At 37.5% G+C, this 14572-nt stretch overlaps 1 protein-coding gene across 1 annotated transcript in view; it reads left to right on the top strand.

Annotated features, from left to right (window-relative positions):
• The window catches only part of Trhde (thyrotropin releasing hormone degrading enzyme), a 377936-nt gene that overhangs the window by 328362 nt on the left and 35002 nt on the right, over positions 1-14572 (top strand). The window contains 4 exon segments of the mRNA XM_038315022.1: positions 2350-2497; positions 4495-4595; positions 5992-6065; positions 6068-6098. Coding sequence (XP_038170950.1) covers positions 2350-2497; positions 4495-4595; positions 5992-6065; positions 6068-6098 — 354 coding nt within the window.

Below are 14572 nucleotides of genomic sequence, written 5' to 3'. Positions count from 1 at the left end.
ACTATATAAAAATCTTTAGAATGACATACAGTGTTTTATTACCTTTGAGAAAAATTGAAGTGCAATATTCAGGATTACTTTTTGTTAGCAACAATATAAACACAACAGTGTGACAATATTCATCTATATTTACCTATAGCCTAATTTTGGTAAATCTCATTCAGGACTAAATATTATGTAAAAATGTATAAATAAAAATGATAAATTTGTTTCCACCATGACCACATTCTATTATGCACAAATAAAAGGATTTTTTACAACACCAACAAAAAACAAAAACAAAAACAAAAAACAGAAAGCAATGAAATACAAAAACAAAAAACAAGAAACCAGAACAATGAGGGGGCTCCAAAGATGGCTCGGTGGTAAAAAGCATTGGCTGCTCTTCCACAGGATCCATGTTTAACCTCCAGCATCCAAATGGTAGCTTACACCATCTGTAACTCCAGTTCCAGGGGATTCAATTCCCTATTCTTTCCTCTGCTAGCACAAAGCTCATATGTGGTACACAGACATACATGGAGACAAAATACACACACACACACACACACACACACACACAAGTAGCAGGATTAAGAATTTTAAAGAACATTGTGAAATTTAAATAAGAGAGTGATGTGATTTTTCTTACGTTTATTTTATATATTTTAATATTAAAAGTCTGTATGTATACAATGTTGTCTCAGTGTAATGTCATCAGCATTAGAAGGAAGCACGCTTAACTGAGCTTCTTATATAGTTCATCCATGTCATCCACGAGAGTTACGCTCTCATAATTGACTTAAACACCCCCACCTCTGAGACCACACATTAAATATTAGTTCCTAACATAAGAACTTGAGAAGACATCAGTATTCAGACCATAATATAATTAAGTTTTAAAAAATGTCTAGTCAAATAAATGGCGCTGCAATATAGGTGAGACATCTAGGCCAAGAGCATCTTCCAATGTACTTCAATAGACACTGCTTCAGTTTCTCATTTGCATGGGATCTATGGAGAGTCAACATACACAGATCTCTCTGGTTCCCCTTTTCCACTGAACACCCCCCCCCCAAATTAGAAATAAAATGTGCTCAGACAACTTCTTAATGTTTCATTTCAGCACGTACTAAACAATTTTTATATTTGGACTGGCAAGATGGCACGTTGAGTAAAGAGTTTGGAATAAAGCATCTCCCTTTTCAACTAAAAAGCTTGCTTCTGCAGCAATGTTATTATCCCATAATGCACCTCTGAGAGGAAAGGAGGCAGAAGACGTGCTTGCTGCTAACTTGTGGGCCACCTGGCCTGGCGTTTGCAGAGATGAGCAAGGCAGACCTGGTTGCAAACAAAGAAGATGAGGACTGGGGCTCAAAGATGTCCCCTGGCCTCCACATGTACACTGTGGCTTGCAGATACTTGCAGTAAGACACACAACTCCAAATATGTACAAACACAGTGTACTCCCTGCTTTTGGTGTCAACTTGACACAACTAGGGTCATCGGAGGGAAAGAGCACTCAGCTGAGGAAATGCCTCCATGAGATCCAAGTTGTAAGACATTTTTTTTTTTATTAACGTGATCAGTGGGAGGAGCACCCAGTCCATGGTGGGGGTGGGTGGTGCCATTCCTGAGCTGGTTAGTTGTGGGTTCTATAAGAAGTGGGCTGAGCAAACCATAGGAAGCTAACCAGTAAGCAACACCCCTCCAAAACATGCATCAGCTACTTGCCTCCAGGTTCCTTGCCCTGTTTGAGTTCCTGTCCTGACTTCCTTCAGTGAGGAACAGCAATGTTGATTGTGTAGGCCAAATAAACCCTTTCCTCCCACCTTGCATTTTGATCATGGTAGTTCATTGCTGCATATAGAAACCCCAACTATAGACACAAACATACACAATGCATCCAATCAAAAATGTTTATATTGTTATACAGCACACACATTTAAATCATGAATTGATGCTTATTTAGTCATCCTTTAGATAACAATGTGAGCTACAAAAACCACAAGAGAGTGTTCAATTACTTTCAATTACTTGTTATTCCTGGAGTTTCTGTCAAAGAAATACCTATTGGCTCAGTTCAAATTCCGTGATTCTCTCCTTTACAAAAACACTTTCTGATGTGTTCATATTTTTGTAAAATTCTAACTCTCTGTCTCTGTATATGTTAAGTGGCTCTGGCATCCTTATGAGCACTGTTTTTAAAAGTGGGTAATTTTGTTTTCATATCACTGTGTGTCCCTCTCTTCAGACTGTGATGAATCTTGCTTTCTGTCTTTTATTTTGCATAAATAAAATCTTCAGTTTTTGCATCATTGTGTAGCTCCTCTGCATCTAATTAACATTAAGTTTCTTTTGACTGTGCAGAGCAGGCTATTTGCCTCAGAATATTCCCCTGGAGATTATCAGATACCTGTCTGAGGAAAAGGATTTTCTTCCTTGGCACGCTGCCAGCCGAGCTCTTTATCCTCTGGATAAATTACTGGACCGCATGGAGAACTACAATGTCTTCAACGTAAAAATATATAATTTCTTCTTTCTCGTTTTCTGAAGATAAACTATTTTTTCATTAAGCACTCTTTGCAACTGAGTCTGAATTATTTCATTTCCTCTTGCAAGTTTAGGCTGTTATTTTTGTCCTGATTTTCTATGCAATACTGATGGCAGTTATTTGAAAAAAAAAAAAAAGAAATTTAACACAAGGTACCTTTTATTCTGGCCTAAAAGTGTCAATTAAGCTTAAGAGCTCGAGAATTTAAGGAAGAACGTACATGGCAAATCCATAAAGTTCAAACTTACTTCCTGAGAGTTAAAAGCCTCTGTGTTCGCCAAGGACTTAACCTGAGTAGAGGAATCCCAGAAAACTTAACAGAATATAGATAGTTTCAGTAAAGAATCTTAGTCATTATTTTTATCCAAAAGGGCATGGTGAATCCAATGCACCTCCTTAATTAACAAGGAGGAGAGCAACGTTGAGGCCAAAGCCCATACATAATTGGGTCCAAGGGGAATGTGGGGCAGCAAACAACAGATAATCCAGGCAGACGTGGAGGCATGACACTCATTCCAAATGGTACCTGACCAGATTTCTTAAGATCAAATCCCAGGAAACCCAAAATTGCACTGCCAACAGCACCTAATCGGATTCGATGATCATTTTGAATAATACCGGGATTAAGTACAGCTAATGATCTTTTTGATTCCTCAGTTTCTTGCCTTGCTTGCTTGACTGCACTCTACCGTTTTCTCTAGCTATTTTAAGAACCTACACTATGTTCTTATGAAATCATTCTGTGCCTTATGACATAATGACTCTGCAAATTAACACACACAATGGAAACTATTCAAGGAGGATTGTCGGTGGTATTGATGTTTTTTCGAGCAGTCCTAGGTTGTCTGATGTTCATCACAGTTGTCTCCTTTTTCCTTACCCCCAGGGCTTCACGAAAGCGACTGTCAATTTACTTTTTTTAAAGCGAGAATAATCATGGCCTTGCCTAGCCATTGTTGTTAGTTTTGCATAAGCCCTTAGCAACAGACAAGCAAGGAAATGTGTCATTTGAGAGTTAGGGGATTATGTTTGTTCTGCTAGAGGAAAGTCTTATATTTCCCCCTTTCTCCCTAACACAAGAGATGCTGAACTATAAAACTCCTAAAAAGGCAAAATACATTCTATGTGTATGTTTATACTGTTGAATAGTATATCCCGTTAGATTCCTCTTACCGTGAACGTTAAGAGATGTCCTTGTTGTTGTAATTTTAGCACTTTTCTTTCCTTAGACAAATACCTAAGATTACGTTAAAGTGGGGAAGCATATCTTAAAGCAATATTGATACTTAAATGCATCGTTACAGCTGAATACATATGGAATTTGTGATACTATATCACAGAGAGAAGTGTACGTGTTATGGCACATCTTCTCTTCCATGATAGGAGCTGCCTGGGCCAGTATAACACCTTTACATTGACTATACTCTATTGATGCAAATGCCCAACTATTAGATATTTCAGTTGAAGAGAATGGCTCAGAGGGTGAAAAAATGCTTGCTGCTCTTCCAGAGGACCCCCGTTCAATCACCAGCTCCTGTGTTTGGCAGCTCACAATCAACTATAGCTCCAGCTACCAGCAATCAGTTACCCCTTTTCTGGCCCGTCCATATGCCTGATCTGCTCACATGGGCGTACACACCTATACACAGATGAAAGGAAGAACCTTAAAAAGTTGCATTAGGTCTTATTAATGTGTAGCTGCATATGGGTTACATGTATGTATTCATGAATCTCACCCGGAACCATCCCAATTATCCTTTACTGTATTAAAATTTGGTCATGTGAAATTTTAGCACTGCAAATTATTCAACTGGAAGAAATGAGTACAGTCTTCTGTGTCTTAAATAGGAAACTGAATAAAGGCATAAGAGAACACTATTGTGGATTACCCAGATTTTACTTTCAAGTTACCAAATTTGGGGAAGACGAAACTAATATTATCTTGTTTTCTCTCCATGTAGGAATACGTTTTAAAACAAGTTGCAACCACGTATATCAAGCTTGGATGGCCAAAAAAGAACTATCAATGGATCTCTCGTTCAAGTACATCCTACCAACACGAGTACGTTTCTATTCTCTTCTTCTCTTTCCCCAGAGCTGTGCAAAAATGCCTTTCTAGTAGCACTGCTGCAGCAGCATGGCTGGCTGCCTTTCTCTCTTGCCGCATTCTGCATTCACCTTCCTTGGAGGACGGCAGCTGAAGCAACAGAGGTTTGCTGCCTGATTTGAGAACCCAAGCAGTTCATGACTGTGTTTTAATTTAAGATCTGGCATGGTTGTGATCTTGGGATCAGAACCCATGCCCTTGACTAAAGGACTATCTCCAGGAAAGACTCAAGTCGGCATAACTCCCGTTCTGTCTAATTATTTTCTTTACTCAGCAGTATGGGATTTTCTGTATTAAACCTATTTTGGTGTTGTATTTACCTTAGCTACCATCTTATTTACGTTTTCCAATGCGTTTAAGAAAATTCCTGATAAAGAAAACGAAGTTTATTTTTCACATATTTTGATCAGGTTTTCTCCTCCCCCAATTCCCCCCTGATTCTCCCCCACTTCACTACCCCACCCAACTTCAAGTTCTTCTTGTCCTTCGTATATAAAAGCTGAAATAAACACAAAATGAAAAACAGGCAAACAAAAGCAATAAGACAAAAAATAAAAAGGAAAGAACAAAGGAAAGGAAAAAGCCCCAAATTAAAAATGACAACAACACCAACAAAAGCCATTAAAAACAAAAACCATAGGAATCAGTTTGGTGATAGTCCACTATCCCTGGGCATGGAGGCTATCCTGAGTATGGGGTATATACCCAGTGACACTGGACTGTAGAAAAATTGATTTTTTCCTTCCCTTGAGGTAGCAATAATAAAAGCTCTACAGTTGGGGGTAAACTTGGTGTTCACTTTTCCTTCTCAATGCTGTGATTGCCTATGTGTCGAACCTGTGGCATGTCTTATACCATTGTAACAGCCCCTGTGAGTTGTGTAAACAGTTTCTCTTCAAAACTCTAGTTTAGGTTTGATCCTTGGTTTACTAGGATACATTCCGTGTGACGCATGGCTGAGCATATTGTGTCCACAATCCAGAAGCAAAGAGAGATAGATAAATTCTACTGGCATCTTCCTTTCCCTGCATAAGGACTAGAACCCTGCTAATGGAATGAATGGGGCTATGGATAGTCACAAGGGGTCTTGCTTCTTCAGCAAAGTACCTCTGGTGCAGCAGATATATTCACAGATATATCTCCATGGTAATTCTAAATCCAGTCAGGGTTGACAGTGGAGATTACGCATCATATCTAAGATAGCACTCTGTTTATCTGTCTCTCTGGTTTCTGTCAATCTGTCTGTCTGCAACCATTTAATCACCTGTCCATCTACTTCGAAATGAATTTCTCTGAATTTCGTCCGAGTGACATTTCTTCTAATTTGGTCCCCCCTTCCGATAATGTGTAGGGAACTCCGGAGAGAAGTGATCATGCTGGCATGACAGCTTCGGAACAAACACTGTCACCAGCAGGCGTCCACCCTGATTCCGACTGGATTTCCAGCAACAGGAACAGGTGAGTCAAGGGCATCCCTGCACTTCTGGTTGCACCTGATTCACATCCTGTACTTGCGGCAGCATTCAATGAGTCTCAGGTCTAGGTGGGCACACTCTTCTCATCAACTTGAGAAAAGCAAGATGAGAGAAATGTACCCTTAGATCTTTGTCTCAGCTTCCCTGTGTGCAAGATGGCAGCCTGGAAGCTAACCCTCACTCTTCCCAGGAAAAGCTAACTTATCTTGTCTAGGGCTTCCTTCTTCATATATGGAGGTGTCGCATTGAATTAAGTCTAGTAACTTTCTTATAAGAAAAACAAATAAAATTTACAACTCTTCAAGGTTTTCATAAAGGTGGAAACATTTATTCAAGCAACCATATATTATCAACAAAGTCGCAGAACCAATTTTCAAATGAAAAACTGAAAACAAAAAGCTTATAAACAAGTCCTTTGCTCTTTGCCTGCCTCTTGACAGTGACCTTGCACTTTTATCTTATCTTAGAATAGTATGATGCACAATTTTAATATAAATTGGATAACTAAAATCATTTAATCATCCCCCAAACTGCATTCTACTAAATGCCATATTTTAATGAGAGTGGCAGATATATCTATATATTTTTATAGATTACACACACATCTTACAGATGTAGAGACATTTCTTTGTATTTATAGGAGTCTTAATATTCTGATACATATATGTATGTAGATACTTTGGCTGGTTTCAATTTTCTCTGCTTTCTGGCTTCCATGTTTATCCACAATCTAATGGGAAGGGAAAAGGAGCTGCAAGGCAATTTACATATGATGTTTTTACATTTACAGAATTGTAATTCATCATTACAGAATGATGTTGTGTGTGTCACTAGAGGCTTGTCTCTGATATAGGTGCTGACCTCATAGATAAACATACAGAACTCTGGGCACTATTACTGCTTGGGGAAAAAATGATAATCATCCAGTAACCATTTCACATTTAAATTTAATATCTTGCTGAGTCCAATCAAATCCAAACAGCATATCTAATCTGAAGGAAAGGTCTCTGGCAAAATTTTTTCACTGTAATGTTTAGTAATTTTTTTAAATATTTCTCACTTTCTATACCAGTTTCCCACTTGCTATCCTGTTCTGAGTTAAGGAAGGAAGGATTTTATCACTGTCAGCTGTCAACTGATCCATCATGTATTCTAAGTCAATGGTTAAATGTCATTCTGTGTTTTCTAGGACTAACGTTTTGGGTTTTTTTTTTTTTTTTTTGCATCTTTACTGATGTTAGGGCAAATTGCCCTTTGTGCTAAGTCTTCTAAAACTATATTATAGAAACTGGAACACCGTAAGTCCTCTTCCCTGCTGTTACCAGCTCTCTCAATTCTACCACTTGCAATTAGAACACAAAATGCTTACCCATAATATAAAACATAAAGTGAGGACATGTGATATACATATGTATATGAGAAAAAAGATGAACGATAGTAATATTATAAAGGATAATACTCTCCTCCCTTATCCTTTAATTTTGCAATTGTTTCCTTTTGATGCATTTATTTATTGACTATAAACACATGCCCTTTCTTAGAGCTGCTAATTGTTCTTAATCATTCAAAGAACTTATTCATGTAAACATATTTTCTTACCATTTTATTAATATTTGGCTCATTAATTTCCCAAAGAGCATACAGACTTAGCATCTACGTTTAAAAAGCACAATTATTAAAAGGCCCTAATTTTAAAATAATTCATTTTCTTCACAAACTCTTATTAGATAAGGTTTTGTATCAGCTTGTAGCTGGAAAGCAAATAGTAGAGGTGATCCCAAATTTAATAATGCCTAGTTCTAATAACAATATAGTGTGACCGTGGTGTTTAATGAGATTATAGTTTAATTTTTTTGAGAAAAAAAATGTGCCCAGAAGAATCAGGGAGTCCATGGCAAAGAAAGAGATTCTGTTTGGAAGAAGTTCTCTGCTCCCCCCGCCAGCCCAAGCCCTGGGAGTAAGACTATGGCGACGGTCTGGACTAGGGGAGCAGTAGGAGGATGGGGATTCTAGAGGCACCCACATGGAGGATGCTAACTAGTTTAATAATATAGTGTTTTTTCCACTCACAAGATTTTGTAATCTATTACTCCCATAATTCCCTTATAAATGAAAGTTTATGCACAATTTCCAGCTCATTTTTGGTTTGATAGTTTCTGGCCTTTTTTCCGAGGGCATAAAGTGATTAAATTCATGCCAAACATTTTATGATTCTTTTGTTGCTTTCTTCTTGCTTTTATAGTCTCTTGAGTGCCTTAAAGCTCTATTGGGACATGCAGTTTTGCTAAGGAGAACCTACTCTGTTTGCCTAGATTTGCTCAGCCAACCCTGTGGTATGCACACCAGTAGTCTACTGAAGCAAGGATTCATGATGCCTACTGAGCTATGTGAAAAATCAGAGGTTTCATCTCAGTTTTTCATACGACAGTGTAATAGGAGAACAACACTACAAACGATAGTGATAGTTGGTGCTAAATTTAACTTTCTAAATTAACAATAGAGGAATTAGCAAGCTTGCTTTGCTTAGTCAGCTTTCTCTGTTCCACCCCCCCACCCCTCCCTCTGTTTGATTTTCTCACTGAAACTGTAAAAAGAGTGATTGAGAGAAATTATCTAAGCTCAAAGCACTGGAAGCCCATATAAATAATACGTGAAACATGGTGGAAGACGCGTATTTATGCCAAAAACGGGAAGAACAATGAGTTGAGAAGTAGCGGGATTCACAGATCTTAGGGACTGCGGCAGCGCTGTTCAGCGTTCTTGACACATGTGGCAGATGGGCAAATTCAGATACATTAGAATCAGGAAATGGAACAGATGTGAACGTCAGTGCATGAGGAGGGATAATGGAAACCAAAACTGCCAGTCAGGAGCTGGAGATGATGGCAGCAGAGAGAAAAATCCAGGAGTTACAGTGGATGATAAATTGAATGAGTCGACATCCTGATCCCTTTTAAAATATTCAACTGCTACAATGTGTTGAATTGTAATGGTGATGTCATGCATAAAAATGGATGGAGCCTACAGTCAGATCTTGTTAGGTTGCAATTTGCAGGCTAAGTTCAGCTGAGTGCCACAGTTCAGAAAGGAGACAAATTGCCCAGCCTTCAGGAGGAGAACCATGCAAATGATAAAAAGATCTGGAAAATATGAACTAGGAGAGAAATCTCACTCCTAAAAATAAAATAAAGGAAAAAATAGAAAAGATCAGTTTTATATTAATATATAAAAAGCATAACCTGGGGTAGAAAGTAGTTTCTCTCATTTGCTGATAAATAGACAAGAAATAGAAGTTTTCCACTGAGTCAAGTGTAGACCATACTCGTGCTACTAAAGATTAATTTCTACATGACAATCAAATCTCTGTAGTGGCACACAGTGAAGTACATACAGTTGGTCACATAGAGATCATAGCTTTTTTTCTAAGTAATAAATTTAAAGTGAAATTAAATGTGTTTCCACAATAATGTATTTTTCAAATAGCATCAGAGGACACAAGGGAAACCTTAAGCCCATAATGAGTGTAATGATAGTTAACACTGATATTATGGGACTGACTACATGACTATATAATTTAAGACAAACTAGTAAAACCTGTGTATAAGAAAATTCTCCATGATATCTCCTTTCCACTAGAGAATCCTGAGACATGCACAGATTGATTTAACATATTTACTTAATAGATAGACATATCCTTTTCCAACATATAAACAAAGACTGACATTTTCACTTCTGCTTAAAAGCAAAACGAAACAAAAAAACCATTAAAATATGGGGAGGTAGCTCAGTTGATAGAAGACTTTCCAGGCACATGAATTCCATTTGTAGAACCTTTATATGTAATGACATGCTCCTATAACCCCAGTTCTGGAGAGGGCAGAGGCAGGTGACTGACTAGCACTTGGTAGTCAACCACTCTAACCTACTTGATGAGCTCCAGCTTAGTAAGAAACCCTGTTTAAAAAAAAGAGGTGGGCCGGGCGGTGGTGGCGCACGCCTTTAATCCAACACTCGGGAGGCAGAGGCAGGCGGATCTCTGTGAGTTCGAGACCAAGCCTGGTCTACAAGAGCTACCTCCAGGACAGGCTCTAAAGCCGCAGAGAAACCCTGTCTCGAAAAAAAAAAATGAGGTGGAAAATTCCTGAGGAAACAACACCTCATATTATCCTGTGATTTCCGTTCAAACACACACACTCACACATGTGCATCTATACATACATACATGTAGAAACATACTCCCAAACACATACTCTGAAACAAAACATGACCTCTACCCTAGTGAATATCAACTTTAATTAATTTGAAATTCGTTTGGGGACCAAAAAAAACACATAGAAGACCTTCTCTGTAGTTTTATGCGTTTAATTCACAACTTCTCTGCTCATGTAATTTTTCATAATGCCACTAATATGTCATTAATGTCAGGTCAGAAATCTAGATATTACCTTACTTTTTAAAATTTATTAAGTTTCAGAGACTGCTAGTTTTGTGTATTATCTTACTATTTTTGCTTTTAATTTTGCCCCAAGGAAAATGAAGTTCTTGCAGAGGTCCTGTAAGTTACCAAGATAATTAGTGATCAGATAGAGCCACCATTCCTTCCAGCCTGATGCTTACCTCCCCACACAAATCTGTTTCATTGCAGATCAAACTGACATATATAATTTTTCAGGAATGGCTTTAAATATGAAAAATTAAAGCTGTGTAATGTATATAAGAACTCTACAGTAGATGTTATAAGTAACCGAAGAAGAAAGTTAGTACTCTATTGGGCATAAGACGGTGGCTCTTGAAGGTTCAACAGCATTGGCAACTTCCAGAGACCTTCACTGTTACTGGGCACTGCATCCTAAATTTTGTGGTTAAGTTGGTAGAGTGGGACCTAAAAATTTGAATTATAACATGGTCCCCAGTGCTCTGGGCGACACACTTTGGGAACTGCTGATAACCTCTCCAAAGTTTAAAGGACATTCATGAGCAAACTGAAACCATTCCTCTAGGAAAACCTTGACAAACTTCCTTAGCTTTCTTGTCAGAAAAGTGGTGATCATTTTTCTGATTAACCATTTAGGTTAGGAAAGGTCAATAAAAGAATGTCTGTCTACCTTCAGATACTCAAACTTCAGATGAAAAAAAAAAACAAAACCAATGCAAAGCACAGCCTTGATTCCAATGTGTCTCTGTGTGATGGTTAATGTGAATTTTTAAATGGTAAAGTTAACATGTATTAAATTGCCTTCAGCATTGTTTACATCCTCTACGTTTTGGGTTTGCAAAAGGTGATAGAGAAAAGGCCACTACTATTAACGCTGTCCTAATTAAGGAACAAGAGATTATTTTCCTCTCCTTAAAAAATACTGTCCACCTATGACTCCATCAAATATTATTTTCCTTTATTGCTTTTGATTATCCGTTTCCATTTATGGCACATGGACCTTAAGTAGTTATACCTTACTACATCTCATCCTGTAGATGTGGGAATTTATTGCCATTTATCCTTGTATTTCATCCTTTTTCTCAATTCTTGCTTTTTATGAGACTATCATATGGAAGGACAAAAGGTTTTCTGCATTCAAGGTCTCAATGAATCTGTTTTAAAAGAAGTTTAATTATCTTCCTCTAAAACATAGGACTCTAAGATACAGTTCACACATTTAGGTATTCTGATCCTGTTCTTTCAAAAAAATCTCTATTCTATTCATCATATATTGTGCCAACTTTGCATTCATAGTCTTGAAGTATTTATGCAGCCAGAACTGCCTTTCAGTGTTAGCTTAAGAACATTACTGTCCATAGAGGAGTAAACAGCGCAGGAAGTTTTATACAGTATGAACAGCACAGGCTGCCCAGACCACCAGTGAATGAGTTTAAGGAGTTACATTTTGATCCTGGTTTATACTAAACAAATGCGAGTTTAGAGAATTCTCAGGATCTCACTATGCTTCTGTGTAGTTGTTACCAAAGCCTCCAGTGCTCACATCAAATTCTCATGCCTGGTGTCTGAGAATGTAAACCAAACCACTTTTCTTACACTAGTCCAGTTTGTGGTACTCTTTTGATCATTAGTGCAAGGGCAGAGTTGGACATTCAGTAAACATAGATCAAGCAGCTTCTATTTGCTGGGGTACTGTGTTCAAGACTTGACTATAGCAGTTTTCATGGTTTGATGTACGCTAACATTCTCTCAACTTGGCAGTCGTCTACATTATAAACCATGAAGTCTAATAGAATGGTGTCTTACATTTCAGTTGCTATAAGCAAACTCTATGACCAAGGAAACTTGCAAAAGAAAGTATTTCAGTTCAGGGCTCACTGTTTTAGAGGCTCATGTGGAGTGCATGAACATCACAGTGTGAGCACGGCAGTAGGAAGGGCAGGCATTGGGGCAGTCGCGGAGAACTTCTTGATCCCACAAGCACGAGGCAGAGATAGCTAAATGGGAATGGCATGGGCCTTTGAACCACAAAGCCCACCCTGAGTGACATGCCTCCTCCAATTCTTCCCAAACACTTCTACCAACTGGGAACCAAATTTTCAAATCATGAAGCCTATGGGGTCCTTTCTCATTCAGACCACAACAGGTGCGGACCAAAGTTCAAAAAAGTTACAGAAAACTGAAAGAAGAAACTCAAGCCAGGTGCCATCAATGAGAGATATATGATCTGTGATAGTCAAAATATTAATATATAGAGATATAATCAGTGCAAAGAATGGATTATATTAAAATAATTTTTTAAAGTGCTGAAAGCCAGTAGTAGAAGGATGAAAAGGGTGGAGAGTTTTGAACATTATTGAGGAAGGAAGGGTTGACAGGATTTGATGGTTGCATTTATGAATAGAAGAATATTCAGGCACGTTCATTGAAATCATTCCATAGGCACCAGCTCTGTGGCCCATATGTCCTCCAAAATATGTTTAAGATGATGTCTCCCCATTTCTATCAAACAAACATTTTAAATAATTTCAAGGCATTAAACGCACAGTACTATTGTTAACAGACATTTAGAATATGACTCAAGTCCTCCAACTGCAACCAGTGGAATCTAAAAAGCATATTGTGGTTGTGCTTAGTATTAAACATTTAACAATATGATTGCTTTATTTTGGCATAATATATTTATTCTGTGGACATTTTATGAAATGTATTTTGATCATACTAAGACTTGAAGTCTTCTCAGATCCATCCCTCCCCACACCATGTCCTCTTTATTTCCTTTCTAATCAGCACTCTAGATCCAGATTGTGCTTCTCATACACTAATGGGTGGGAGGTCATTTCTCTGCTGGTAGTAGACCTAGTAAGAGCCATAGCCCTAAATAAAACTGACTCTCTTACCTTCAGAAATCACCAACTGTCAATAGACCCATCAGTTAGTGATGGGGAGTCAGGTGCCTTTTCCATTCCTTGCTAGGATATTGACACCCTTGTTTAGGCAATCGCAGATACTGTGAGTTTATGACAAAAATATTCATGTCATGTCCAGGTGACACCGTTTCATTCTTTCAAGATTATCCCTGATCATCAATCAATCAATCAATCAATAATAATCTCTCTCCTCCCCCCCTTTGTGTGTGTTTGTGTGTGTGTATGTGATTGGTGTGTGTGAAATAGATGTGTATATATGCACACATATATTAATTGCATACACAAAACATTTTTAATAATAAGATATAAGAATAGTGTTTCTTTGAAGCACTGTAAAGGAATTTTTACTATATTCTCAAATGTTATGCCAAATGTCATAATAATTCAACTATCAAAATTTAATTATCTGATAATGTGGGCTTCTTTATAGTTATGAACACAAATAATTTAAGAGCCTAAAATCATATTTCACAAATAATATCATCAATATTTTAAGATTCTCTTTTGCCATTGCAGTACCATGAACCTTTGGAAGATAAAATATAGTGAGAATTACTTTTTCTTTAGATGGTGAAAGAAATAGAAACACTTTTATGAACGGAAATATAGTATTTTAGATCTCGCGTTCATGTGACATAATTCACAGGTTCCCTTATTTCTTAGGTATGAGTATCCACTTGCGAAGACTGCTGAATTATTTGTATGGTAGAGACTCAAAGAATGAGAAATGGAAAATGTCTGAACAGAAAGCACAGATAACAAAGAGCTCATCAAGAGCAGTAATTGGTATATATAACACTGAGTGGCAAGTTTGACGTGTGTTTTAAACGTGGCTCTCAAAACAATGTTCAATGGACAATCTAAATTAGCTTTAATTTTCTACATGGTCTATGTACTTTTCATGTTATGATTCATTCACTAAAAATCTAAAGCCTTACCTACTTATTTAACATACTGATATGTATCTAGATAATCAGATAATTATATCGTCGCATATATTCTAAAAATTGATCCCTTGTAGCTACACATATTGATATCCATATGATTCTTAATTTTGTTTTATCCAGTATTTCTTTAAAATTAAAACTATTT

The sequence above is a fragment of the Arvicola amphibius genome, chromosome 17, assembly GCF_903992535.2.
Source record: "Arvicola amphibius chromosome 17, mArvAmp1.2, whole genome shotgun sequence".
Lineage (NCBI taxonomy): Eukaryota > Metazoa > Chordata > Mammalia > Rodentia > Cricetidae > Arvicola > Arvicola amphibius.
Note: the sequence above shows the minus strand (reverse complement) of the source record. Positions and strands in the feature narration are given on the sequence as shown.